The sequence below is a fragment of the Brassica rapa genome, chromosome A09 (genome assembly GCF_000309985.2).
Source record: "Brassica rapa cultivar Chiifu-401-42 chromosome A09, CAAS_Brap_v3.01, whole genome shotgun sequence".
Classification (NCBI taxonomy): domain Eukaryota; kingdom Viridiplantae; phylum Streptophyta; class Magnoliopsida; order Brassicales; family Brassicaceae; genus Brassica; species Brassica rapa.
The window spans coordinates 6,262,644-6,288,294 of record NC_024803.2 but is presented as its reverse complement, the minus strand read 5'-3'; the positions used below and the strand labels follow the sequence as shown (position 1 = coordinate 6,288,294).

At 33.8% G+C, this 25,651-nt stretch overlaps 5 protein-coding genes across 8 annotated transcripts; 1 reads left to right on the top strand and 4 right to left on the bottom strand.

The window, feature by feature from the left end:
- The first annotated feature begins 2,410 nt into the window (after positions 1–2,410).
- LOC103837808 (MLO-like protein 8) lies at positions 2,411–6,228 on the top strand. Of its 2 annotated transcripts, XM_009114184.3 has the most exons (16): positions 2,411–2,677; positions 2,764–2,966; positions 3,067–3,124; positions 3,253–3,470; positions 3,564–3,680; positions 3,755–3,815; positions 4,038–4,126; positions 4,263–4,337; positions 4,417–4,505; positions 4,586–4,635; positions 4,707–4,747; positions 4,823–4,996; positions 5,073–5,108; positions 5,202–5,269; positions 5,345–5,405; positions 5,485–5,934. In XM_009114184.3, exons 2-16 carry the CDS (start codon positions 2,775–2,777, stop codon positions 5,932–5,934), a joined length of 1,779 nt encoding a protein of 592 aa, XP_009112432.1. In that variant the 5' UTR covers positions 2,411–2,677; positions 2,764–2,774. The 2 variants fall into 2 exon arrangements, with proteins under 2 accessions (XP_009112432.1, XP_009112431.1); XM_009114183.3 differs by having other exon boundaries at positions 2,412–2,966; positions 5,485–6,228.
- Positions 6,229–9,807: 3,579 nt separating this feature from the next.
- LOC103837807 (plant intracellular Ras-group-related LRR protein 5) lies at positions 9,808–12,052 on the bottom strand. Its single transcript, XM_009114182.3, has 3 exons — positions 11,278–12,052; positions 10,285–11,198; positions 9,808–10,197 (listed from the first exon to the last, which is right to left on the bottom strand). The coding sequence occupies exons 1-3, from the start codon at positions 11,795–11,797 to the stop codon at positions 10,081–10,083; spliced, it is 1,551 nt and encodes a 516-aa protein (XP_009112430.1). The 5' UTR covers positions 11,798–12,052; the 3' UTR covers positions 9,808–10,080.
- Positions 12,053–12,106: 54 nt separating this feature from the next.
- On the bottom strand, positions 12,107–15,620 carry LOC103837806 (MLO-like protein 7). The gene is made up of 14 exons (XM_009114181.2): positions 15,273–15,620; positions 15,137–15,194; positions 14,745–15,049; positions 14,598–14,658; positions 14,425–14,513; positions 14,265–14,339; positions 14,099–14,187; positions 13,948–13,997; positions 13,833–13,873; positions 13,577–13,750; positions 13,452–13,487; positions 13,292–13,359; positions 13,142–13,202; positions 12,107–13,038 (listed from the first exon to the last, which is right to left on the bottom strand). Exons 1-14 carry the CDS (start codon positions 15,462–15,464, stop codon positions 12,721–12,723), a joined length of 1,617 nt encoding a protein of 538 aa, XP_009112429.1. The 5' UTR covers positions 15,465–15,620; the 3' UTR covers positions 12,107–12,720.
- A 246-nt stretch (positions 15,621–15,866) lies between these two features.
- LOC103837804 (thioredoxin reductase 2) lies at positions 15,867–23,346 on the bottom strand. 2 transcript variants are annotated; one of them, XR_004451585.1, is made up of 3 exons: positions 22,290–23,346; positions 21,414–21,704; positions 15,867–15,907 (listed from the first exon to the last, which is right to left on the bottom strand). XR_004451585.1 is itself a non-coding variant. In XM_009114179.3 (2 exons), exons 1-2 carry the CDS (start codon positions 23,329–23,331, stop codon positions 21,634–21,636), a joined length of 1,113 nt encoding a protein of 370 aa, XP_009112427.3. In that variant the 5' UTR covers positions 23,332–23,346; the 3' UTR covers positions 21,339–21,633. The 2 variants fall into 2 exon arrangements, 1 of the variants encoding a protein (XP_009112427.3); XM_009114179.3 differs by lacking the exon at positions 15,867–15,907 and having other exon boundaries at positions 21,339–21,704.
- LOC103837805 (thioredoxin reductase 2) lies at positions 16,867–20,020 on the bottom strand. 2 transcript variants are annotated; one of them, XM_009114180.3, is made up of 4 exons: positions 18,838–19,970; positions 18,258–18,314; positions 17,942–18,116; positions 16,867–17,809 (listed from the first exon to the last, which is right to left on the bottom strand). In XM_009114180.3, the coding sequence occupies exons 1-4, from the start codon at positions 19,760–19,762 to the stop codon at positions 17,005–17,007; spliced, it is 1,962 nt and encodes a 653-aa protein (XP_009112428.2). In that variant the 5' UTR covers positions 19,763–19,970; the 3' UTR covers positions 16,867–17,004. The 2 variants fall into 2 exon arrangements, with proteins under 2 accessions (XP_009112428.2, XP_018510389.1); XM_018654873.2 differs by lacking the exons at positions 16,867–17,809; positions 17,942–18,116 and having other exon boundaries at positions 18,229–18,314; positions 18,838–20,020.
- Positions 23,347–25,651: the final 2,305 nt, after the last annotated feature.

Below are 25,651 nucleotides of genomic sequence, written 5' to 3'. Positions count from 1 at the left end.
ATATTGCTTCAAAGTGGAGTTGATTTCCATGTCATGAAAAATGACGAAGAAAACTAGGTAATTTTAAACGAGTTTCTGATTTTGAAATTAGTTTTTGATTCTTGTTTTTCGTCAATCAAGGTTAATTTACACTATGCAAGTGTAATGAAGAAGAAAACTACCAATATAATCTATCAGAATGATTTTTAATTGTCTTTCGCAGTTTAACCACATGTTTAACTAAACACTAACATCTACTTCACTTTTGCTAAACATAGTTGACATCCACTAAATCATGTTAAACATAGTTGACGTCGTCTAAATCGATGTGTAAAATCTGAAAATTTTAAAAGTTTGTGTATTAAATGAGAAGCAAAAATTAGTTCGTGTATTAAATGGGGATCCAAAATAGTTCGTGTATTTTATTAACAAATAAAAATTAGTTCGTGTATTTTATTAACAAATACAAATTAGTTCGTGTATTTTTAAGGAATTTTATTTTCATAAATTAAGCACATGTTTAATTAAACACTAACATCGTCTTCACCTCCGTTAAATATAGATAACGCCGTCTAAAACTATGTGTAAAACCTGCGAATTTCGAAAGTTTGTGTATTTAATAGGCAACGGAAATTAATTCGTGTATTAAACGGGGAGTCAAAATAGTTTGTGTATTTTATTAGCAAATGAAAATTAGTCAGTGTATTTTTAAGGAATTTTCCCGCTTTGAAAATATACAATAAGAATAAAAATAATTTGTAAATCAGGTTCAGACCGAGTAGGGGAAGTGGGGAACGCTAATCAAGAAAGATCCTTTTTAGGTTTTATTTAAGAAATAAATAAAATCCAAAAAGCTAAAGATTTGTGTTTCTACATAGAATGTGAAATAGACTAGAAAGCCAAAGCATAGAAAACAAAAAAAAAAAGCTAAAGATCTGTATTTCCTTCTTTCTTTATGATTGGTCAACTATGAAGATAGTTAACCATTGTTTCTTTTCTTAACTATAACCTAAATTTTAACATTATCAATTTGCTCTGAGAAAATTACGGATCTGGCTCTAAAATATCCTTACTATCCCAGAAATATTTTGAGAATCTAATGTTACTAAATTTAATTAAATATTCTAGTATGAAAATGCTATTGAGTTTTTCTTATGTTCACTAATCAATAGTATTTTGTTATTTTGTATTCAGTATATTTAAAAAAGAAACAAATAATAAGAATTTGCAAGTTATATTATATTTTTAAAATAAGAAAGTAAAATTAAAAATAGTAATAGTTGCAAAGAAAATATCAGCAAAACATTAAACCCTAAATCCTAAATACTAAACCATTGGATAAATCATAAACCCTATGGTGTATACGAAGGTGTAGAATTTAAGATTAATGGTTTAGTGTTTTTAAGATTTAGTGTTTATAGTTTAGGATTTAAGATTTATCCAAGGGTTTAGGGTTTACCCAAAAGTTATGATTTAGTATTTAGGGTTTAAGGTTTAGTTTTTAGGTTTTAGTGCTTCGGCATTAAAAATATTTTTTTTAAATTGTTCTTTTTTGTAATTGCTACTTTTTTAAATATAATATAATTTGACAAATATTTATTACTTTGTTTCTTTTTTAAAAGATATAAAATATAAAATAACAAAATACTATTGGTTGGTGAATCTATAGGTTCACCTCCTAAAAAAACTCATTGTTATTTCCTTCGATTTTCAGAATTTTTTTTGTCATCAATATAAATACTTTGCCAACTAACTTGGTAATTCCAAATTCATATAAACAAGAAAAGACGATTGCTTCCGAGCACTGTATACCAGACTGTCCGTCTTTGTATTCTGCGTTCTTGATACATAAATAAACACTGAGTGATTAAAGCTCTCTATCAGAATTCGATATCTTCCAAATAGTTTGCGTATGCTTGCCATTCTATAGATTCAGAAACTATTTTTACTGATTGGGAATAATCACTAAGGTAACTAAAACAAACAATAAGAAATACTACGTGTTAAAATTTTAAGTTTAGACGAATTATGTGTTTCACCCCAACATTCTGATAATCAAAAATATAAAGAATACAATATATCAAATTTAATTAGATATTTGAGTATTTTCTTTCAATCCCCATAATTTATACAGTAAACTGTACACATTTACTCAAAAAAAAATCCAAATTCACCAAATAACCACAATTATTTTTTTCTCTCTTCTTTTTTCTTCATATTTCACTCTATCCTTTCTCTAAAAATCTAATTTTGGGTGGGTTTATAGGTTATTTCACGAATAATCCCATTTATATCAGTTGGGTGAACAGAGAATTTAAAAGAAAATAAAACAAGTAAATCAATCAGGGTTGATCAATCAAAGCCATGATTCACTGCTTTCAAAAAGAAAAACTCCACGCGCTTTAAAACTCACTCACTGTCTCCTGTCGTCTTCCCTTCCTCTGCCTAAAACCCATAAATGATAATTATTAAAGAAAGCTATCAACTTCCTTTCCTACTCTCTCTCTCTCACAAATTAAACAAAACTTGCGGAGATCTGTAATCTCCCTCACAGATTTCGTTTCTGGCGTCCTCCATTGATTTGGCCTTTCCTAAAAGAAAAAAACTAACAAGTTCTAGACTTCATTCAACCGCGTGAAACTACAAAACGGCAAATGTGAACTCGAAGACACAGCTCATCAAGTCATCATCACTCTTGGTCAGCTTCTACACATTACTTCTTGTTTTGTTTTAAGTAGCGAAGCAGGTACAACAACTAACACAGTTTGGTCGGGAGAAAGACAGAACCGTGAGTTATGTTAGGAATCTTTCTCTGTCTATGGTGGTTCTTTGCTTCCACGGTGGTGGTGGTGGTTACGGCAGCCGATGAGAAGACAGAGGTGCAGAGAGAGCTTAATCAGACGCCCACTTGGGCTGTTGCTGGTGTTTGCACCTTCTTCATCGTTGTCTCTGTTGTTCTTGAAAAGCTGATTCACAAAGTTGGAACGGTCAGATTCTTTTTCTTTATATTTATGTGAATTAATAAGGATTTATAGTGTTTCGATTTATTATCTTTGTGTTTGAAGTGAACTTTTGTTCTTGATTCAGGTTCTATGGGACCGTCACAAGAAAGCTCTTCTCGATGCCTTGGAGAAGATCAAATCAGGTGAAAATTTGCAATCTTTTTTTTTTTTAATTACTTTGTCTTTTTTTTCAGTTATTTCTTTTGATTGTTTTAGATATTTTATTGGTTAGGTTTAATCTGAATCCACCTCCATTTCTTGATTCTTGCAGAGCTGATGGTGCTTGGATTCATCTCATTGCTTCTTACATTCGGATCAAGCTACATTTTGAAGATTTGTATCCCTTCTCATGTTGCTCACACCATGCTCCCATGCCCTGCTCCTGCTCCCCTTGAAAAGGAGGAAGATGATAAAGGAGAAGGTCATAGGAAGCTCTTGTGGTTTGAGCACAGGTTCCTGTCAGAAACATCTTCTACAAAGTGCAAAGAGGTAAGAGAGTTATGCTTTTTTTTTGTATACTGTGAAAATGAAACAATGCATGCAGCTGAGAATATCTTGTTATGTTTTTAATGATGGTGCCAGGGTTATGAACAGCTGATCTCTAGCGAGGCACTTCATCAGTTGCATATACTCATATTCTTCTTAGCTATTTTCCACGTTGTTTACAGCTTCTTGACCATGATGCTTGGGAGGTTAAAGGTACTTAATAGTTTGACATCACAGTTTAGTTTTCCGCAATATTTGGTTTTGTTATAGAATGTGTGCACTTTCAGATTCGAGGATGGAAACACTGGGAGAAAGAGACATCATCCCATCACTACGAGTTTTCTACAGGTACATTTGGTTTGGCTTTCGAGGCTTTCTTTGCCTGAGACCATCTCCAATGCTCCACTCTATTTTTTTCTTCAAAATAACTTAACTCTATAATGTAGTTGAGTATAATTAGAAGCATTTTTACTCTAAATTATATTTTAGAATGAAAAATAGAGTACCATTGGAGATACTCTGAGTTGTGGTCTTGAGCCTTGGTTAATGACTTTGTGTGTGTGTTTGCAGATACTTCTAGATTTAGGCTCACTCACGAAACATCTTTCGTGAGAGAGCACACTAGCTTCTGGACTAGGATTCCATTCTTCTTCTATGTAGTAAGAAACTATCGACCTTATTCTTCTTACTCAACTTATAGATTATTCTAAGTTGGAAACTCTTATTGTAACTTCAACTTTTATTGAAACTCTTAGTGTCAAGTTCTCACTTTCTGTAACTTCAACGCGTTTTCAGGAATGTTTTTTCAGACAATTTTTCAGATCTGTCGGAAGAACAGACTACTTGACATTGAGAAATGGATTCATAGCTGTGAGTCTCCAGTTTAGGCTTCTTTAGTCAGATATTTTGTATTGTTTCTTGCTGAGTTATATGTTGTTGGTTTGTGCAGGTTCATCTAGCTCCAGGGAGTCAATTCAACTTCCAGAAGTATATTAAAAGATCCTTGGAGGATGATTTCAAGTTGGTCGTCGGAGTCAGGTAACTTCTCTTACAACACTTGAGCTAAGTAGATTATGTTTATCTTCTTGCAACACTAACACGGTTGCCTCTTGTTGCAGCCCTGTCCTGTGGGCATCTTTTGTCCTTTTCCTACTCCTAAATGTTGAAGGTCAGACTCTTGAGTGTATGATACATCACTGAGTGGACTGTGTTTCTTAATCTCTTTGATTGGTGTTTCAGGCTTCAAGATCTTATACATCGGATCTGCACTGCCTGTTATTGTAAGATATATTTTAAAATTCAAATAGAAAACTTCTTGATTCACAGTTTCTTATAATCTTGCTTCTTCTTTCCAGATAATCTTAGCTGTGGGGACAAAGCTTCAAGCAATCATGACAAGGATGGCTCTGGGGATCACGGATAAGCACGCAGTGGTTCAAGGAATGCCACTTGTACAAGGCAACGATGAGTACTTCTGGTTCCGTCGTCCCCAGTTGATTCTCCATCTCATCCATTTCGCCTTGTTTCAGGTACTTTTGTTAGAAATAGTGTAATGACACAACCATAACCTTATCTCTGAATGTTTCTATTTTCTCTCTTTTGCAGAACGCGTTTCAGATCACATACTTCTTCTGGATATGGGTAACAACAGACTTAAAGACTTTTCTTCCCTTTCTTTAATTACTTCCTTTGTTTGTTACAAGAATGACTAATCCTTTATGCAATAATATTCAGTATTCCTTTGGGAAGAACTCTTGCTACCATCCTGACTTCAAGATCGCCCTTGTAAAAGTAGCCATAGCGTAAGAATCTAACTAACCTCAGTGTCTTGTGATCACAACAAACACACGAATCTTGATTCTTTTGGTTTCTTGCAGTCTTGGAGTCTTATGCCTTTGCAGCTACATCACACTCCCTCTTTACGCACTCGTTACTCAGGTAACTTCCCTTTGTTCATAACATTAAAATATAGCATTTCTATTTTAGAACTTTGAACTGAAAAGTCTGCGTTATCCAGATGGGTTCACGGATGAAGAAATCTGTATTCGACGAACAAACATCAAAGGCGCTCAAGAAATGGAGAATGGCTGTGAAGAAGAAGAAAGGCGGGAAAGCTAGCACCACCACCAAGAGGCTAGGTGGAGACGGAAGCGTGAGCCCTACGGCATCAACGGTTAGGTCTTCTCTGTCCATAAGGTCATTGCAGCGCTATAAAACCACAGGGCATTCGATGAGATACGAAGGACTTGACCCTGAAACATCGGATCTTGACACAGACAACGAAGCTTTGACTCCGCCCATGTCTCCAGCCATGCCAACGGCTCAAGGTATTGAGCTTGCGGTGAAGGTTGAGCAAGATAAACTAGAGACCAAGACTGGTGAGACTAGCCATGACGGTGAAAATCATTCTAAGGAGTTCTCCTTTGTCAAGCCTGCACCGCTTAAAGAACCATCGCAAGACCGGTGAGACCAGCCGTGTGACGATGATAGTGTTTCCCATATAGTTCTAGTTTGCCAAGCCTCTCTTGAGTTTAGAGCCATTGCAGCAAACAGTGGTTTACTGAAGATATTTATTTTCTGGTTTATTTATCTAAATGCTTTTGTAAATCAATGCCGTGGTGACAAAGTAAAGTATTGACGACCATATTTATTAAGTAAGGTTTTTGTGTTTGCCATTGCGATTGTTCCCGTCCAGAATCTGATATAAGAGTTATGGTTTAAGAACATGAAGGGCAAGTTAAATAGTCAGAAAAGTTTTTTTTTAGTATTGTTTATACAAATTTTATTAGTAATATATTGGTTAAATAATAATAATTTCAGTGTGCAATTTTGTATTAATAAATTTTTCTAATAAAAGTCGTATAAAACTATTCCAGTAGTCCTCTTTCTCTCTCTTCAAAAATACTCTGCCTTCTCTCATCAATCCTCCATTGTTGAAGCTTGCTCTCCGACTCCGGTTGCTCTCTCAGAGCCGGAGTCGGGTTTAGTTTCTTTGAACCATCCTTTTTGGTTTCAATCAGTTTAGATCTTCATGTCTTGTTCTCGTTTTTCTCTTTGGTTGGATTTTAGATCTAGATCTTATCCTTACCGGGGATGAGAGCTTGCATGTCGTTCTCTGTGTGTGATATTGATCGATCTAGTTGAAGTGAGTTGGGTTCTGTTTCCCTTCTTTTTGGTCGCATTATGAACCTGTTTTTGGGTTAAATGATTTGCATGTTGGCTTTGAACTCTCTTTGGCTCATTTTGGGTCTCGATCTTCGTCCTTCTTGATCTCTCGAGAATGGCTGAACCCATTTATGAGTTGTCTCGCTCCTTGTCATTTACCAAAAGATTTGATCGAGTTCTTATCTCTCGTCTTACTTCATCTCGACGTCTCGTGATGTTCTATCTCCGTCAACCCATTCCCGGTGGTAGACTTAAGAACTGAAATTGTTCTGTCTCCTGGATCTTGAAAGCTTGAAGAACTGGTCTCTTAATCGCATGGGCTATTCTCTATAGGAGGAGTCACAAGCCGGAGGTTTTAGCTTTGGATAGCATCCTCGCCTTGTCTCGTTCAAAGGGGTTCATTTGAAGTCATCGTGCTTTATTGTTCACTGTTTTGTAAAGGTTATTTTGTTTGGTTCCTCACTTCTTCTATTTTAGATCGGTTAGTATTAAGGATGGTTCATGTTCTTGTCTTTAATTCCCATGTTTGGGCTTAGCTTCTCCGTTGTTGGAGCCTTGGACTCTGGAGGTTTTTTATAAACCTGCCGGCAAATGTAACCTAAACTGTACTCCACTCCTGTAATCTCTGTTGGTTAATATAATTAGTGTTTAAAAAAAAAAAACTATTCCAGTAAAATTTATACTTTAGTATAGTTAAATGTTTATAATAACATTAATTAACATTGTTGTGCACGTATGTGCCGATATGTGTAAAATTATAAAATATTATATATGGAATACATACTTTTGATTGTTGTTGAAATGGAAACAATATAAAAATATATAGTATACTATGTATAAGTAATGATGAGAAACTAAATTCAATATTGTTTGTCAATTACATATAGCAATTCTAATACTTAGACAAATAAATTGTTAATCTATTCTATTAAAACTGAAATACAAAACATTATTTAATTTTAAGTGATTTCGTACATCTTCCTTTTTTAACTAATTTAAATTATTTTATTTATTGTTTTTTTTCAAATAATACGAAGTCATTTATTACAGAGTACAAAATATAAATAGTTAAGAAGCCAGTTAAAAAGTTGCTTTGAATTTTTATTACGAATGAAACAATTCCATTTAAATTTGTGAAATTATTATTGTGAATATGAAAAATAAATGATGTCAAATTATTATAATAAATATAATTAATGAAGTAGTTAAAAAGAATGAAAAAATAGGTAAGTTATGTTTTATAGGAGTACTTTGTAATAAATACTGATGAATTAATTAGATAAGACAATAGATGAAGTAGGTAGGATTAATTAAAAATGAATGAAAATCTGTAGAAAACCACTTAAATTTTTTTAAAAAAAATATTATTTTGTACTTTAATTTTAATATAATTGATTAATACTATACATAAAAACAGAAATTAAGTAGATGTCTAAAATTACTATTGTTCCCTTTTTCATGAAAGAGAAAGTCTTTCTTCAGGAAACGCCGAAGTAAAAAATGGAAACGGGGTCAGACACATATTTATTAGGGCATCGCTTGAAGAAAATTATTATATTTAGTGAATAAATTATAAATTTTAATGGGGTCAGCTGACCCCCTTATGGTGTTAATAGTTCCGTCCCTGGCACCAACTCTTGTAACTGGGATGGTGGTGTAACGTGCGATACACCGTTGGGCAAAATGGTGGGTTTAGATCTTGGCTTAGGATGTCTATGCCCGGCTTGCCCAATTTAATCTTTTTAGACTGAAACATAACACAATTTTTTTACAACAACTTCAATCTTTCTACAATATCAAACCTGGGCAGACTTGTACTTGAAAGAGGTATGGCACGTGCTACATTTTAAGTAAAATATTTTCTTATATAAATACATACATATGGAAACTATCAGATTTCATAGTTTAGAAAATTTAATAGTGTCATATGAAGCTTAAGTTTGAGATTGTGAATTGTCATCACTGTTTTTTTCAATTTTTTCTAACACATTTTCTTAACGTTTGAGTATTTATTTCATTAGATGAATTCTAATTTTCCATTTCTTACTACATAAAAGACAATATTTTCACTTTAATATTATATTTCCCAAAAAAAAATTATATTTTGCTTATTTTTTAGTTATTTTTACTTTTTACTTAGTTTAGTTGTGAAACTGATAATTATTAAAATTTTCGTTGTTAAAATGAAAGATACAAAATTTTTGAATGTTAATAAAATTATTAATAGGATCCTTTTTTGTCACAATTATTAATAGGATCCATTTGACAAAAAAAGTAAATTAAAATACACAAAAGAGTTGATTAGAAGTTAATAAAAGAAAGTATAGTAAATATGAATTTTTGGTATCTAAATAAAATGAGATTAGTTTTTATCTATATGTCTATAAAATACTGAATTCTGGTATAACTTTTATTTTTTTGAAAAATATTTTACTACAAAATAATTGAAATTTATAATTTGGAGGAAATAAAAATTGTAGCCTTGAACCCATTTCAGTTCTTTCAACCTGTTGAAAACATTCAACTTAATGTAATCCATATGTGTTTTTAATAAAATTCAACAGCTTCATTATATCATTTAAAATTCAACATCTTAATGTAATCCATATGTGTTTCATAATGTTGGAAAAATTCAACATTCTCATTGCTAATTGTCTACAGATTTAACCAAAAATTAAATATAATGTATAATATATAATTGTTTCAAATTTTGAGTATTTATTTACTTGTTGTATAATACTTTGATATTTTCTGTCCACAGACACATGATAATTGAATATTTTAAGGTAACTTATTTGAAAACTTTTCGACCTTTTCTATTTTTTTGAGTATTTATTGGTAAAGTATTAATAGAGTATCTATCAATTGAATTATTTTTAGTGTTCACCCACGGCTGGCTATGAATAAAAACTTGTCAATAAAATGAAATAGATGACAAATATGTTGCTCAATAATTTGCTCGGCCGCTTATGTTCTCAGTAAACTTTTTAACAGGTTAAAACAGAAAAAAAAAAGATGACAAATATATTGCTCAATAATTTGCTCGGCCACTTATGTTCTCCTCAGTAAACTTTTTAACAGGTTAAAACAGAAAAAAAAAGAGCAGAGCCTGTGGAAACGTGTTTTGATTCGGATATCCCAGACTCCCAGTACATGTTTTGCTACACATTAAAAGAAGAAGAAACAAGCATTGAATTACAATTCAATTCAGCATTCAAAAAGAAGAAAGTTACAACAGGAGAAGTAAGCCCTTCAAAAATAAAAAAAGTTACAACAAGAGAAACAAGAATATAAACAATTTGACATTACGAAATTGAATTACATTTTCCTCAGGATCAAGTCAGGTATGAACAAATACAAAGTATACAATTGGAATCTTTGATTGGACTTCAGGAGTTGTAAGAATGAAATCGAAGTCAGATTTTGTTCAAGAGTGGCTCCGTGTTCTCTAGTTGGTGGACTTGCAGAGGAAGCAGATTCTGACGACCCAACTCTTATTCTGCTTAGTTCTTTGACATTTGGTGTTTCTTGCCTCCACTAGATCATTCATGTACTGAACCACGGCCTGAGAGGATGAAGCCAAACAATAATACAATCAATCATCCATACAAGCAAAGACAGGACAAAACACTAAACATAGATAAGTAATAACCTGAGCCCCCTTTTTGATTATATCCCTTGGAAGCTCTTCAAGTGGATTTTGCTGTGTGTGAAGAACACGCAGCTGTGAAAGCGCTTTGAAAGAGTAAGGAAGGTAACGGATCTGGTTATTGCTCATATCAAGCTCTTCCAGCTTCTCAAGGTTGCCTATCAACCCCGGGAGTGATCTCAGGTTGGCAAAATTGTTCCCAATGTTCAGCTTAACAAGCGTTGTAGCGTAACACAAGCTCTCTGGTACAGACTCAAGCTCGTTGAAACTCACATCAAGCTCTTTGAGGTTAGCCATGGAGGACATTGTCGTAGGCAACTGCCGAATGTTATTGTAACGGACACTCAAAATCTCCAAAGTAGTTATCTTCCCAACAGCTTCCGGAAGAGCTTTAAGCCTGTTGTAATCTGCACGGAGCTCTTTCAAGGAAGAACAACCCGAGATACTATGAGGAATCTCCTCGATATTGTTTGTTTCAACGTCGAGCTTCTCGAGGCTCACGATAGAACCAATGGTCTCAGGGAGAACAGAGAGGCTATTAGAGCTCAAATCAAGCTCCTCGAGATTAACCAATCTACTCAGAGACGATGGTAGAGACGTCAACTGGTTTCCACTAAGATTCAGGTTGACCAAGTTCATCAAATCTCCTATAGACTCAGGAAGCTGACCGATTCTATTCGACTGCAAATCGAGCCTCGTCAAGGACAAAAGCCCTCCTATGGTCGCTGGTAGCGCCATGATGCAATTCTCAGACAGATCCAGCCTAACGAGACTCGATAACTTTCCTAGAGAATCAGGAAGCCACTCGAGATTATCCATCAGCTTGTGCTGCAGGTTCAGCTCCTGAGTAGCTTTCTTGGCGGACACTTCAATCAAAGTTGCAAGCTTTATGAGACTCAGCTTCTCCCCATCATGGCCTACACACAATCATTCCAATACAGTTATTAAACTAATCACATGTAAACACTATAACACATCATTCAGATTCTATCTCACCAGTGAGGTTCTTAGCCTGAAGTGTTGTTGAATCCAAAACCTGAGGCTTGCGAGGAGCTAAGAAACCGTCACTATAGAGCGAAGATTTGACCTTGTTAACAAACGTATCGTCGCGCGTGAACATGTCCTTGGACTTGACATGAGCCTCATCAGAACAATACAAACTCGCCGGAGAAACAACCGGCGCTAGCGGAGGCCGAGAGAGATTCGCATAAGCTCTCTGAATCAATTCGTCGAACACAACGTGTGCAGATTCGAGATCGAGCACTTTCGCGGCCTCTCTCTTCTGCTCTTTACTCTGGAAACGAACGAGGCCTCTCCTCATCTCCTGCAACACGTCGAAAAGCTCCTGAGGAACGCCGGAGCTTTTGATCTCTCTATCGACGGCGTCCAAGCGGCTCTGATCGTCGTTTTCGACGTTCTGTATGAGAGAAGTCGCGGCTTCGACGTCGTCGATGTCTGGTCTAGGAGGTAAGGATCTGTGGATGCTCATGATCTCTTCCACCACCTGATTCATCATCACCAATGAAGAAGATGATTTTCACAACGGTTCTTGTATAGGCTCAAACAATGATGATGACAGCTGTTTTCTCTTTCGTCTTCTCATTCTTCGTTTCTTCTTCTCTCTCGACCTGCAAATTAATAATTTAAAAGATATTAGTAATCTTTAAAGATTTGACGTGAACTGTAATTAATATATTAAAATGATCGTGTAACATATGAAGAAATAATATTATGAGGAGTTTGAGATTTTAATAATGGCTCTTCTTAATCAGTTATCTATAGACTCGGCGTATGTCAGTGTCTCACGTTCTTTCCACTTTCTCCGATTCTTATGGATATTCTTATTGTTTTTTAATTTTTTTTTTCTGTAAGCAAATTCATGTTTTGTTTACTCTGTATTTTTCTCTTTGTTCTTTCCATAACCTGATAAACAAATGCGTTTTATATTTCATAATGTATTTATTTACTACGGTTCCAAGAAAATATGTGCAAAAGTATCATTTGTTTCCTTTCTTGAAACGAATTATCAATTTAATAACTAGTTAGTGAAAACTAGCAATGTTAAGGAGTGTTTTAGAGATCATATAAAAGTTAAAAGCTTTGGGAAAGGAAGGAGAAGCCTTATTTCCTAGTAGTCAAGTGTATAAGCTATGAAGTAATGTAAACTAACCAGATCATTAATAAAGAAACAATACCTAACTAAGGGTAAATTTCCTAAAAGACTTCTTGATGTATCGGCCTGGGAGCTACTATTACGAGCCAGAGATAGAGTGAATTCACCACTCATACCAGTGGTCACACTATATAGTGCTAAGGTTAAATATAATCTGTCGTCTGTAGTTAAGTTAAAATAAATAAGTCTATTGTTGGCTAATCAGTAGAAACATTGTTTTCTCACAACATCTCAACCTTTAAGTAATAAGAGTACACTAAAAACAGCTAAGAATGATGGAATGGCTTATGCTGCTCTTGAAACCTTTCAGTGGCATCCTCTGCACCAGCTTCAAGATCAGACATCTCGTCGTGTTCTTCTTCTTGTTTGTAGTATATGGCGTTAGAAGAGTGACCAGTGGTTTTGGAACGATGTAGAGTGGTTCCAGAGGAAGAGGGGGAGATGCTGAAACTCCCCGAACCACCAAGTGTTTTGCTCAGGAGCTTCTTTGCTTTTCCTTTCTTCATTTTGATATTTTTGTGCCACTTCTTCAATGCCTTTGCCATTTGTTCATCAAACGCTGCTTTCTTCATGTGTGAACCCATCTGCTCACACATCAACACAAGATTTCATCGTTTCACATTCAAGACTACTCTCATTAGGAGGTCACATGACTAGAATATCGAAAAACTTTTGTTTAGAAATAACCTGAGTCACCAGGGCGTACAAAGGGAGAGTTATGTAGCTGCATAAGATCAAAGCCCCGAGGCTGCATATACATACATCCTCACATGTTTTTAAATAAAAGATTTCTATTGTAAGAAACATAATTTTTAAGGGTTTGAATGAGCGTTTTACCATAAAAAGAGTTTTATGACTACAAGGTTGAAATCTTTATGGAAGCATGATTTTAATCCAAAAGAATACTGCAAGCCCCAAGGTTAATATTATATGTATGTTATTCAGTAATAATTCCAAAATATTTAAATTAAAAGGAGGTGCTTCTTGTTTTTGTTACCCATATCCAGAAGAAGTGTGTTATCTGGAAAGCATTCTGCAGACCACAGGAAACATATATTAATTATACAGTAACATAATAGAAGAACAAAGATGCTAAGGACATGGTTTTCTTAGTGTTATTACCTGAAACAAGGAAAAGTGAATAAGATGAAGAAGCAGTTGAGGGCAATCCAACCAAAAGTATCGATCTGCACCTTGCACTAGAGGCATCCCTTGTACTACTACATGTGTCTCTACTATTTCTAGCGCCATTGTTGCCAAAATCGCTTGAAGCTTTGTTCCAACAGCTAAAATTATCTGTTACAAGACTTCTTATATTGAGACAAAAGAACTTACTCCATAGCAGGTTTAGCATAAATAGAGAGAGGGATAGTCTTACTAGCACAGGAGGTATTGATGCCCAAAACAATGTTCTCCATCCTGGAAATTGAATAGGTACACTTCAGTATATGAAATGAATATGAAAAAAATATATAGACAGATGTGTAGCTCACCATTAACATTAAACAGCAAGAATATCACAAATGATGCCCAAAGAACTGGACTGCGGAGCAAAACAAAAAAAAAAATATATTAAGAAAACAATAATAGAAGATCAACCAAAATAATTTCATTTGCATATTATGTTTATGGATTGTGTTGTACCTTATTCCAACTACTAACTTGAAATCATCCTCAAGAGATCTTTTGATATATCTCTGGAAGTTGAACTTCATTCCCGGAGCTAAATGAGCCTGATCAGACCACAAGATTCACACATCAAGATTGCAACAATAAAGAAAAGGGGAAGGTGGAAGATTTTGAAACTCACAGAGATGAATCCGTGGCGCAGGGTCAAGTAATCTGTTCTTCCCACAGATACAAAGAACTGCCTGAAGAAGCACCCCTGCAAAGAGCTCAAAATATTCAAAATCAAAAATCAAGAACACGTTTGATGGAATTGGAAGAGAAAGAAGAAATAGTTTCTTTACGACGTAAAAGAAGAAAGGAATTGCTGTCCAGAAACTTGTATGCAATTTCACAAAAGAAGTCTCATGAGTGAGCCTAAGTCTTGTTTGATCTGCTCCCACAGCCAAAGAAAGTATTAAAGACAAAAAAAAAAAAAAAAAAAAAGACAAATCTCAGGGATTTGAACAGAACTTACCAATACAAAGCTCATAATCATGAGATAATGTCTCTTGCTCCCACTTTTTCCATCCACGAATCTGCAAGGTAGCCAACACAAAAATGAAGCCATCATTATTAACTCCATCAAACATCGATATGTTGGTGAAAAATAGATTCTTCATACCTGAAGCCTACTAAGCATCATGGTTATTAAACTATAAAGAACATGAAAAATGGCCAAGAAGAACAACAAGATGTGAAGTTGGTGCAACCCTTTCAAAGTTATTAGTGGCTCAGATCCATTTTTGCAGTTCACAGATAAATCACCAGCAGCCAAAAGATGTTTGCTAAGAGACGGAGCCAGAGTGTTCGTCTTTTCAGATGGACATGGTAACATAGAGAGAGCAGCTTTCGAAGGAACACAAATCTTGAGAATGTATGTTTCTCCAAAGGTGAGTAATAAAGAAATGAATCCAAGAATCATCAGCTCTGCAGATTAATCAATCACCATTTTTAAAAAAATTTCTTGAAAAACCAATTCAAGCTTTGTCATAATATCAATCATTACTAACTAACCAGCTTTGATTTTCTCTAAGGCTTCAAGCAGAGAGTTTTTCTGCTTTTTCCATAACCACTGCGAAGAAACAAAGAAAGATGGTTCAGACATTGAGTGTTTGAACAAGAACACTTAAGAAGAAGAATGAAGACGGACATTGCCGAGTCTATGAAGACCCTTCTCAAGGAGATGGGAAATGATGATGAGAAATGTGCAGACGACCGCAACGGCCCAAGTGGGTGTCTGAGAGAGCGTTTTCTCGCTGGAGGGAGCTGCCGCGGCCGTAGCTCCACCGTGGAGCACAAGAAACCGTAACAAATATCTCTGACTCTTGCTTGTTGTGATCATGAGTGAAAAGGAGAGGTAGAAAGAAGGAAGACACAACTAACGTAGAGTTTAAGTTTCAAAAAGAAAAAAACTAATGTAGAGTTTAAAAAACTTATGTTAGTACTTTTTTGTACAACTGAAGTTGTATTTATTGAGAGGTTAATAACCACAGTACACGTATATGTTTTATATATTCTTTGGTCATTTAAAACGTTAAATATCATGAATCAGAAAATTAAACAGTTCAGTGTTGACGAAGAAACAAGTGTGTAGTTTAGTTTTGTAACTTATCCCATTTAATTAGTGGAAGTTACTATGCAATATTCAACTGAGAATTGTATAGAACTATGAATTAACCAACCAATATAACGAGAAACCCATTTTAGTTTTATTGAGCTATAGAGACTCGAATCCATTCGGATTAATTTAAACTGAAATTGCATAATCAGATAAAATCAAAAATCCTCAAATGAGAAACAATTCAAGAGCAATGTGATCAAAGGTCTGACCACCAAAGAATTAGAATAACCTTTTTAGGAAGATATTCACTATATATCTCATTAATATAATACTATTTTGTTCTAATAAAATTTAAGTTAAGAAACTATACCAAAATTGTTAGCTCCAATGGTAAAATAGTATCTTATTACTATAATATTATTATATCTTATTTTAATTTTATTGTAATTTAGTTTATGAAAAATAATTTTTAAAACTTATCTTAATTAAAAAAATCTAAGAAACATTTAAACATATAAAATTATATTTGAAATTTATTTAACTGTATCTGTTAATTTTTTTTTATTTTTCTCATCTGTCATAAGCCCGATAATAAAATAAATAAGAATAATTTATGTTTAAAATAATAAAGCAATTTTTTATATAATATAATAAAAGAGTTATAATTTTAAAATTAATAACATAAATTAGAGAAAAAACTTATAAAAATAAAACTAAAAATGGTAGAACAAAATATTAAACCATAATCCAAATTATAATTAAGTAAGCCTTAATCTTTAACTGATGACGTCTATTTTCATCATGAAGTCAAATTTGATTGCCGAAAATATTGTCTATATTAGTAGGCATATTTGTAGAGTCTGTAATTCACTTGTGCAAAAGCTCACCCTTTAGATTTATATGAATTGTTCTTTTGCAGAGTATCATTTAGCATACATTTATTATGAAAGGTGAAATGAAAAAAGAACCTGAACTGAAAACATTGCCCATATTAGTAGGCATATTTGTAGTTGTAGAGTCTGGAATTTACTTGCCCAAATGCTCACCCTTTAGATGTATATGAATTGTTCCTTTGCAGAGCATCATTTAGCATACATTTTTTTTTTAATTCTTTACTTATTTATTTTGAGCAAAACTTTCAAATTCTTATAGGGATTATTCTTCTACTTATTATTTTTGAAAATTTGAAGAAGTTTGCTTACTTCGACCTTAGAAAGTGTTGTATTACAAAGATGGAGATAATGATCAAGAGGAAGTCTTGCACGCTAATATATTAGCTTACCTACAGCATATTATTACAATATATATAAGTTACACGATATTACAACATTTCATCGATGAGTTTGTTCTTCAAAGTTTCTTCTTTTTCTGAAAGTTTTTCTGTTTTTCCCAGAAGGCTTCTAAGCAGCTCTATCCTTGATAGTTTATTTCTCTCAGCTATATCTCTCTCATTTAGAGCCCACAAGTTCTCGAGCCTCGATCGGGAGTTGGACTCCCTTTCGTCATTTGTTGTTTTAGTAGCAACATTCTCTTCATTTGTTGTTTTAGTAGCAACATTCTCTTCATTTGTTGCTTTAGTAACAAGATTCTCCCCTTCGCCCTTTGATGACTTCACACCAATAGGATGGGCCATAGCTTGTTCCTCTACGTTACTTTTTGTATTAGAGCTTGAAGAAAATGTGCCCCCTTCATCCAATTTTGCTCGTTTTGAACTTCCATTACTCTTAGAACATTTAGAGATGTAACTATACCATTTTTGACTATGACGGAGCTTCCTCCATCCATGTTCAAGCGTGAATCTCTTTTTGCAATCGTCGAAGTAGAATTGGTATGCAACTTGGACAACATCATCTTCAGACTGGCCACTAGTTCTTTGTCTCAAAGCATGATCATAGCATTCAACAAACTTGTGAACACTATCATTTATTTTCTGCCACCTTTGCTTACAGTGACTGCTTTCTCGCTTTGGTAGACTTGCAGCGGCAGGACTTGATGAATAATATGCAGCAATTCTTTTCCAAAAAGAAGAAGCTCTTTGATCAATAGCCACAATTATATCTTTGTCTGTATTTAACCACGCATTGATAAGAACAACATCTTCAGCTGGGCTCCACTTGTATCTTTCCCTACAATCAATGGTTGTGATCTTAGTTTGGTTTGGATTGTCTTCTCCACCCATATTTATCACATTGCGTATTGTATTTTCGACAAAAAAATATCATTTAAAATTTTAATTTTTTTTCATTTATTTTTGTTACCTTCTAACCGTAGATTCTCCATTATTTACGGTGAATGGAGTACTCGTAGATGCTCCATTATATACCGTGAGTGGAGTACTCGTAGATACTTCATTATATACCGTGACTGGAGTACTCCTAGATACTTCATTATATACCGTGAGTGGAGTTGCTCTTACAACTTGACCAAGTTCAACTGCAAACGCACATAACAAAACTCCCTCATCAATATCATCTTTTTGACGGTTCTTCAAATCAAACAGCAAATAAGGGGAAGAGAGAGAGAGAACAACTTATAAATTGGTTCTTTTTCTACACTTTCTCTAATCACTCTTACCTTCTTGAGATCCAATCTCCTGTAAGTAATGCTCTGCATCCAAGGCGGCCATGCACCCTGCACCATCAATAAGTTGTGATCAGAGTTTCTTGTGAAAGCTGAAATGAAAAACATTACACTTGAAGGTAATCACTGTCTAGAAAGGTATGAAAACTGGGTTTTGACGGAGACACACAATCAACTTAGACCACCGAGAACAATCTGATTTCAACTTAGTCATCAGCGGTGAAAATTGCTAAATACGTCTGCTTCTTTTTCTAGAAGAGAACATTAAACCGGTACTGAAACAGTCTAATTTAACTTGCAGGCTCTCAAGATATCCCACCTAGAATAATCAATGACCATTAAAGTTTCTTCTAACAGAGTATTAGAAAGAAAGTAAAGAGGCACAACAAAGGACCACTCTTTAGCAAACACAAAACCATTTTGTTAAGTGAAACGATACAAGGAGAACATGACATGGCACATCAGAGAAAAAGCTAATGACATTCAAACACCTAAGTACCAAATACTACTTAGAACATTATGTTAGGATATAACAAGCACACAGCATTCTTGATTTCTAAACGCTAACTCATACCAGTTCCTGCAGCTGTGACGGCCTGCCTGTACTTCTTATCTTGAACATCACCAGCAGCAAACACACCAGCCACGCTAGTCTTAGTAGTACCAGGTTTAGTCACCACATAACCATCTTCATCAAGCTCAACCTGCCCATCCAAGAACTTCGTCGCTGGCTCATGCCCAATCGCAAAGAACAATCCAGAAGCCTTCAAATCAGACACAGCACCATTAACAACATTCTTCACCTTCAAACCCCCAAGAACGCCTTTCCCACTCTCATCTCCATACGCCTCAACCACCGAACCGTTCAAAATCACTTCAATCTTAGGGTTCGACAACGCTCTCTTCTGCATGATCTTAGACGCCCTGAACTTGTCTCTCCTGTGGATTATATAAACCTTAGAACCATACCTAGTCAGAAAATTCGCCTCCTCCATAGCCGAATCGCCGCCGCCGATAACCACCAGAGGCTTGTCCCTAAAAATCGGAGCAGCTCCGTCGCACACGGCGCACGCCGAGATACCTCTGTTCCAGAAACCACCAGCGCCTTCACCAGATCCAGGGAAGCTGAGGCGCTTCGCCACGGCTCCCGTGGAGACGATCACGGCCTCGGCGAGGACGGTTCTCGTATTGGTGAAAAGCTTAAACGGCTTCGAGGAGAAATCGACTTTGTTGACAGTCTCCGTGAAGATCTTGGCGCCGAATCGCTCCGATTGCTTACGGAACTTCGCGACGAGGTCGATGCCGAGGATACCGTCGGGGAAGCCGGGGAAGTTTTCGACGTCGGTGGTGGTGGTTAATTGACCGCCGGGGGCGATGTCGTTGGCCATCCATCCTTCGAAGAGGATAGGCGTGAGCTCGGCTCTAGCTGCGTAGATCGCTGCTGTGTGGGCTGCGGGACCGCTTCCGACGATGCAGACCTTGGCTTTGTGAGTTTCCATGACGGCGTGGAGAGAGCAGATCCGAGTAGAAAGCCTCTCCTCCTGCTCGCTCTGCTTAGGCCTGTGAGTTTTTAGTTTACCCTAAACGGTTGTCCCGACCTTAACCCGAACCATGAAATCTCATAGGAATCGTTACAGAAAATTATTGGAACGGGTCTTAAGAGCTATGAATTGAACTAAAATAATCTAAAAATATTTGAAATTAATTAAACGTATTATTTTTATATATGTTAAACTAATTTAGATATTTTCGAATATTTTAAAGATTTTGATATTTTTTATTTGTTATTTTGAATATTTTTTTAGTTTACGATTTCAAATACTGTTTATAAACTGAAAAAATATTGAACCGAACCCCATCCACAAGTTAGTAAAATCCATATAAGACTTATAAATATAATACCAAAAACTGAAATTTTGAATTAACCAAACCAAATCCGAATGCCTAAGCCAAATAGAGAATTCTAAATCAGAAATGATCTTTCCATAAATCGAAAATAAAAGATCTCAAATGTCCTCTTATATTATGAACTTTGAGTTTCTTTATTTTAAAAATTAAAAAGAGGTTCATTGAGAAATTCAATATTTTGCATATTAAACTTGGATAATATTCACCCGTCCAAAAACCAGCTAAATCAAAGCGGGTTATCTAAATAACTTAATCAACCGTGATTTCGACGCTCTCTTTATCTTCTCATATTTACATTTTTCTGAAAAATTATTTTAAATTTGTGCACACAAATTAAGAAAATTTATAATTTCATATGTTTTCTAAATAAAAAAATTATTAACTATACACTTAACTATATTTTAATCAATAGAAAAATAAACGGTAGAATATATAGTCATACAACATTTAAAATTAATAAATTTTGCACCAAAATTCAAAATGCCATTATTTTGTATACAACGACATTTACTGTAGTATGAATTGGAGGGAGTAATATTTTATAAATGTCTTAAAATAATGATATATGTTTTAAAATAACTTTTACAAAATATAAATATTATTAAGATAAGGTAAATTGTTTAATAATAAAAATAATCTTCTTTAATTTTGATAAGAAATAATTATTTATGTGTTATCGGTTTATATATTTTGATTGATTTAGAAATCCATGTAATATTTATAAATCCAAGTAAAAAATATGCAGATTTTTAAAAAAAATTCGGATTAATATTTACAAATCCGAAGATTTTTTTCTGATTTGAGTCTTTGTATTTTTCACAAAAAAAATCCAAAAAAACTCATTCAAATTCATTATAAAATCAAATTTATTAGTAAATTTGTACGACTGAATAATATTTGATTTAATATATAATTTATGAATCATTAAACCAATAACACATGATTTTAATACAAAACTAAAAATCATAGAACCAATAACACTAAATTTAGTTCGGATTTTTAAATCCATTAAAATACAACAACCAATAACCCCCAAGTATTTTTAAAATATGAATTTTGAAATGCAATAAAAAGGCAAACTATGTCTAAATGTTATAATTAAATTTGAAGTGTTGTAGATTACAAACAATATTATTTTTATCGTTTTCTCTAAATAATTGACCAATATTTCTAGAAATCCATTTTAGTTTTATTGAGCTATAGAGACTCCAAATCCAATCGGTTCAACTCAAACTGAAGAACAAATGAGGTCCTGAGGAACAAATGAAGAGCAGATTGCTCAAATCTGTGACCCACTAAAGAGTTACAACTTGGCACAAACTCCAGAATCAAGTTCAACTGCAAACGCTTACAACTCTACTACTCATACTCCCTCATTAAGATTATCTTTTCGACAGTTCTGCAAATGACACTGCAAATAATAGAGAGAAGCTTATAAATGGGTCCTTCACCGACACCTTATCTAATCACTTTTTCCCTCCTGAGATCCAATCTCCTGTAAGTAATGCTCTGCGTCCAAGGCCGCCATACACCCTGCACCAATCCGTAAGTTGTGATCAGTGTTGCTTATGAAAGTGGAAATTAAAAAGATAAATCACTGTCTAAAAAGGTATCCAAAAACTGGGTCTGACAGAAATACAATTTATCCTAGGCCCCCCCTAAACAATCTGATTTCAACTTGGTCGTCAGCAGTGAAGATAGCTAAATATGCCTGGTTCTTCTTGTAGCAATATTAAAGAACTTTATATCGATACCTGAAACAGTCTAATTATAACTGCAGGCTCTCAGGACATCCTACCTAGAACAGCTAATGACCATTACAGTGTCTTCTCAATGTATGAGAATAGTAGAGAAGCTTCTAACGCCAAAAAGGACCAACATTCTATAGGAAACACAAATCATGCCTACCCTACTCTTTGTTAAGTAAATCAAATGATATACAAAAAGTCACTTTGAGAACGTAAAGAGCCCATCATAAAAAGCTAATGACTCTCCAACACCTAACAACTAAATACATTATGGTAGTAGATAACAAGCGCACACAGCATATCAGATGCTGCTTCTATGATACATTTCAGTAATGATTTCAAAGGGTAAAAAGAGAAGCAAAGAACGAACCAGTTCCTGCAGCTGTAATAGCCTGCCTATACTTCTTATCTTGAACATCTCCAGCAGCAAACACACCAACCACACTCGTCTTAGTCGTACCAGGCTTCGTCACCACATAACCATCTTCATCAACCTCAAGCTGCCCATCCAAGAACTTCGTCGCCGGCTCATGCCCAATCGCAAAGAACAATCCCGACACCTTCAAATCAGACACATCGCCAGTAACAACATTCTTCACCTTCAAACCCCCAAGAACGCCTTTCCCACTCTCATCTCCGTACGCCTCCACCACCGAAGAGTTCCAAATCACTTCAATCTTAGGGTTCGACAACGCTCTCTGCTGCATAATCTTAGACGCTCTGAACGTATCTCTCCTGTGGATTATATAAACCTTAGAACCATACTTAGTCAGAAAATTCGCCTCCTCCATAGCCGAATCGCCGCCGCCGATAACCACCAGAGGCTTGTTTCTAAAAATCGGAGCAGCTCCGTCGCACACGGCGCACGCCGAGATACCTCGGTTCCAGAAACCACCGGCGCCTTCACCAGATCCAGCGAAGCTGAGGCGTTTCGCCACAGCTCCCGTGGAGATGATCACGGCGTCGGCGAGGACGGTTCTCGAATCGGTGAACAGCTTAAACGGCTTCGAGGAGAAATCAACCTTATTAACCGTCTCGGTGAAGATCTTGGTGCCGAATCGCTCCGATTGCTTACGGAACTTCTCCACGATGTCGATTCCGAGGATGCCTTCGGGGAAGCCGGGGAAGTTCTCGACGTCGGTGGTTGTGGTTAGTTGACCGCCGGGAGCGATGTCGTTAGCCATCCATCCTTCGAAGAGGAGAGGCTTGAGCTCCGCTCTAGCTGCGTAGATCGCTGCCGTGTGCGCTGCGGGACCGCTTCCGACGATGCAGACCTTGGTTTTGTGAGTTTCCATGGCGGCGGGAGATGAAGAGGAGGAGGTTAGAGACGGCGCGTTTAGAGCAGATCCGAGTAGAAAGCCTCCTGCTCTGCTTAATAATGATTTTAATTGGCTCACAGAGATCCAACACATCTTCCACAAAAAGTTGAATAATTGGACCACCTTTATTTGAATTTACTTTTTCAGTTTGACCAATTATGCTTTAATAAAATATTTGTTTCTATAAGAAGAAATTGAAGTTTTCATATTGAGAATCTCTATGATACTATTTGAGAAGTCAGTTTTCATATTAACTTTCACGATGGTTGATTACACTGATAACATTAATCAATTAAAAATATTAAATACTATTATTTATTTTTTTATTTAGTTTCCTTTTAATTTTTTTCCAAAAGCATATACCTATAATAAAAAAAAGAATTTTTTTATAAAGGTAAAAAAAAAACAAATTGATAACGAAAATATATGTATATATAATATGATTTCAAAAAAAAGAAAGCTCACAAAATAGTAATATTACATTTAAAAAATATTTTTAAATAACATAAAATATACTTTTGAAGTAATAAAATACTTTATTTATATCTATATTTTCTTAGATGAAAAGCATAAATTTGTATATGATGTGATTTCATTAAGAAAAATTTACACAGATAATCTTGATATTAGAAAAAGAAATAACATTTCTTTTAAAACATAATTTTAAACAATACAAAAAAATTCAAACTAATAGAAGTATTTTTATATATCTATCGATTTTCTTTGAAGATTGCATAAAATAATTGAGAAACATAAACTAATATATGTTTAATTGACTAAAAATAGTTTATAATTAGTATTATTGAAGTGTTTTATTTATTTTTCATATATTTTACTGACTATAATATCTTCCAATTACATCAAAAAAATATCGATAAATTATATTTTACTTATATAATATTATTTTCAAATAAAATCACAATTTTTTTTACTGTTTATTTTTAAGAGATATTAAAAAAAATCGTTTGATCAAATTGTTGCAAAATAGATATATTATATTTTATCATTATTAAAGTTATTTGTTTTCTTAATATATAATTTTCCTTTAAATTTTATGTTTGTGGAACTTAATATAACCATAATCAAAATACCAAAGCAAATCTGAATTCTCATTTTTAATATTATTGAAAATAAAATTTTAGTTTCCATTCAATAAATCAAAGGCATAAAGTTATTTACAATTTATAAAATATTTTAATTATTGTAAATATTAATATGTGTTCATGAGGTTCAAAAAATGTATCACCTACTTATCTATGTAACTTCCTATTGAGCATCACTTTATTTTATAATATATTTTAAAAAACATCAACATATAATTTGATATATACTATGAAAATATATGTGCGTTTAAACAATAAATAAAATTCATTTGATTTGACTTGGTTATAATAAAAAGTAATTATATTTCATTTGAATTTGAAAGAATAACAGTAACTCAATATACTCACAACATGAGTGATTCGACTAATCTAACTTATATATAAAATCATAGATTTAACTACGATAAGAATATATAATTTTATAAGAATAGTAATTTATTTTATAAATATAAATTATAGAACAACTCAAAACATATTAAAATGAAAATAAAATATTAAACAACTGTTACAATTTAGTTCTTTTCTAAAATTTATATATATGCATGAGACTTGAAAATATTATCGTTATATTAATTTATGTAATTTGTAATCAGACACTTTAGTTTATTTTATTATTTTTATTCTAAGCACAATATATCTGAACTTATACATAATCTTCATAAAATATATTTACATATTTAAGACAACAACCACCTAAATGAAAATAAGAAATTAATCAAAATTTTAATATATTTAGAATAAAAATATTATAGTTGAATTCAGAGATGCCATCCAAATTACGCAAATGATAACTAAATTGATTGTAAAAACAACAAAACCGGTTAAATATAACATATATAAAATCATATGTATTATTAAAGTAATATAATATTATAAATATAAATGATGCATACAAATTCTAAATTAATTTAAAATTTAAAAGTAAATAGCAATCAATTATTATAGTATATTTACTTCAAAAACATTTATAACCGTGCATGAGAACGGAAAAATCACCTAGTTATTGTTATATATGCAACGATTTGGAACATCAATGTAACAAGAATATAATCGTTTTGAGTATTAAACATTGGGTTATCCCTTTCCTTACAAGCCAGAATGATATAATACTTTTCTTTATTTGAAGGAAGACATATATCCTTCAGCACTAAACTGATGAAAATTTAATTATCTTCAACAATCATAAGTCCTAACAAAAGAAAATAGGGCAATTGTCACAAGTTTTTGTCTCAAAAATGGCACTAAAATAGAAAGTCACAAAATAACAAAATTAAATGGTAAAATATCTTTAATATATTTGGTTTAAAATT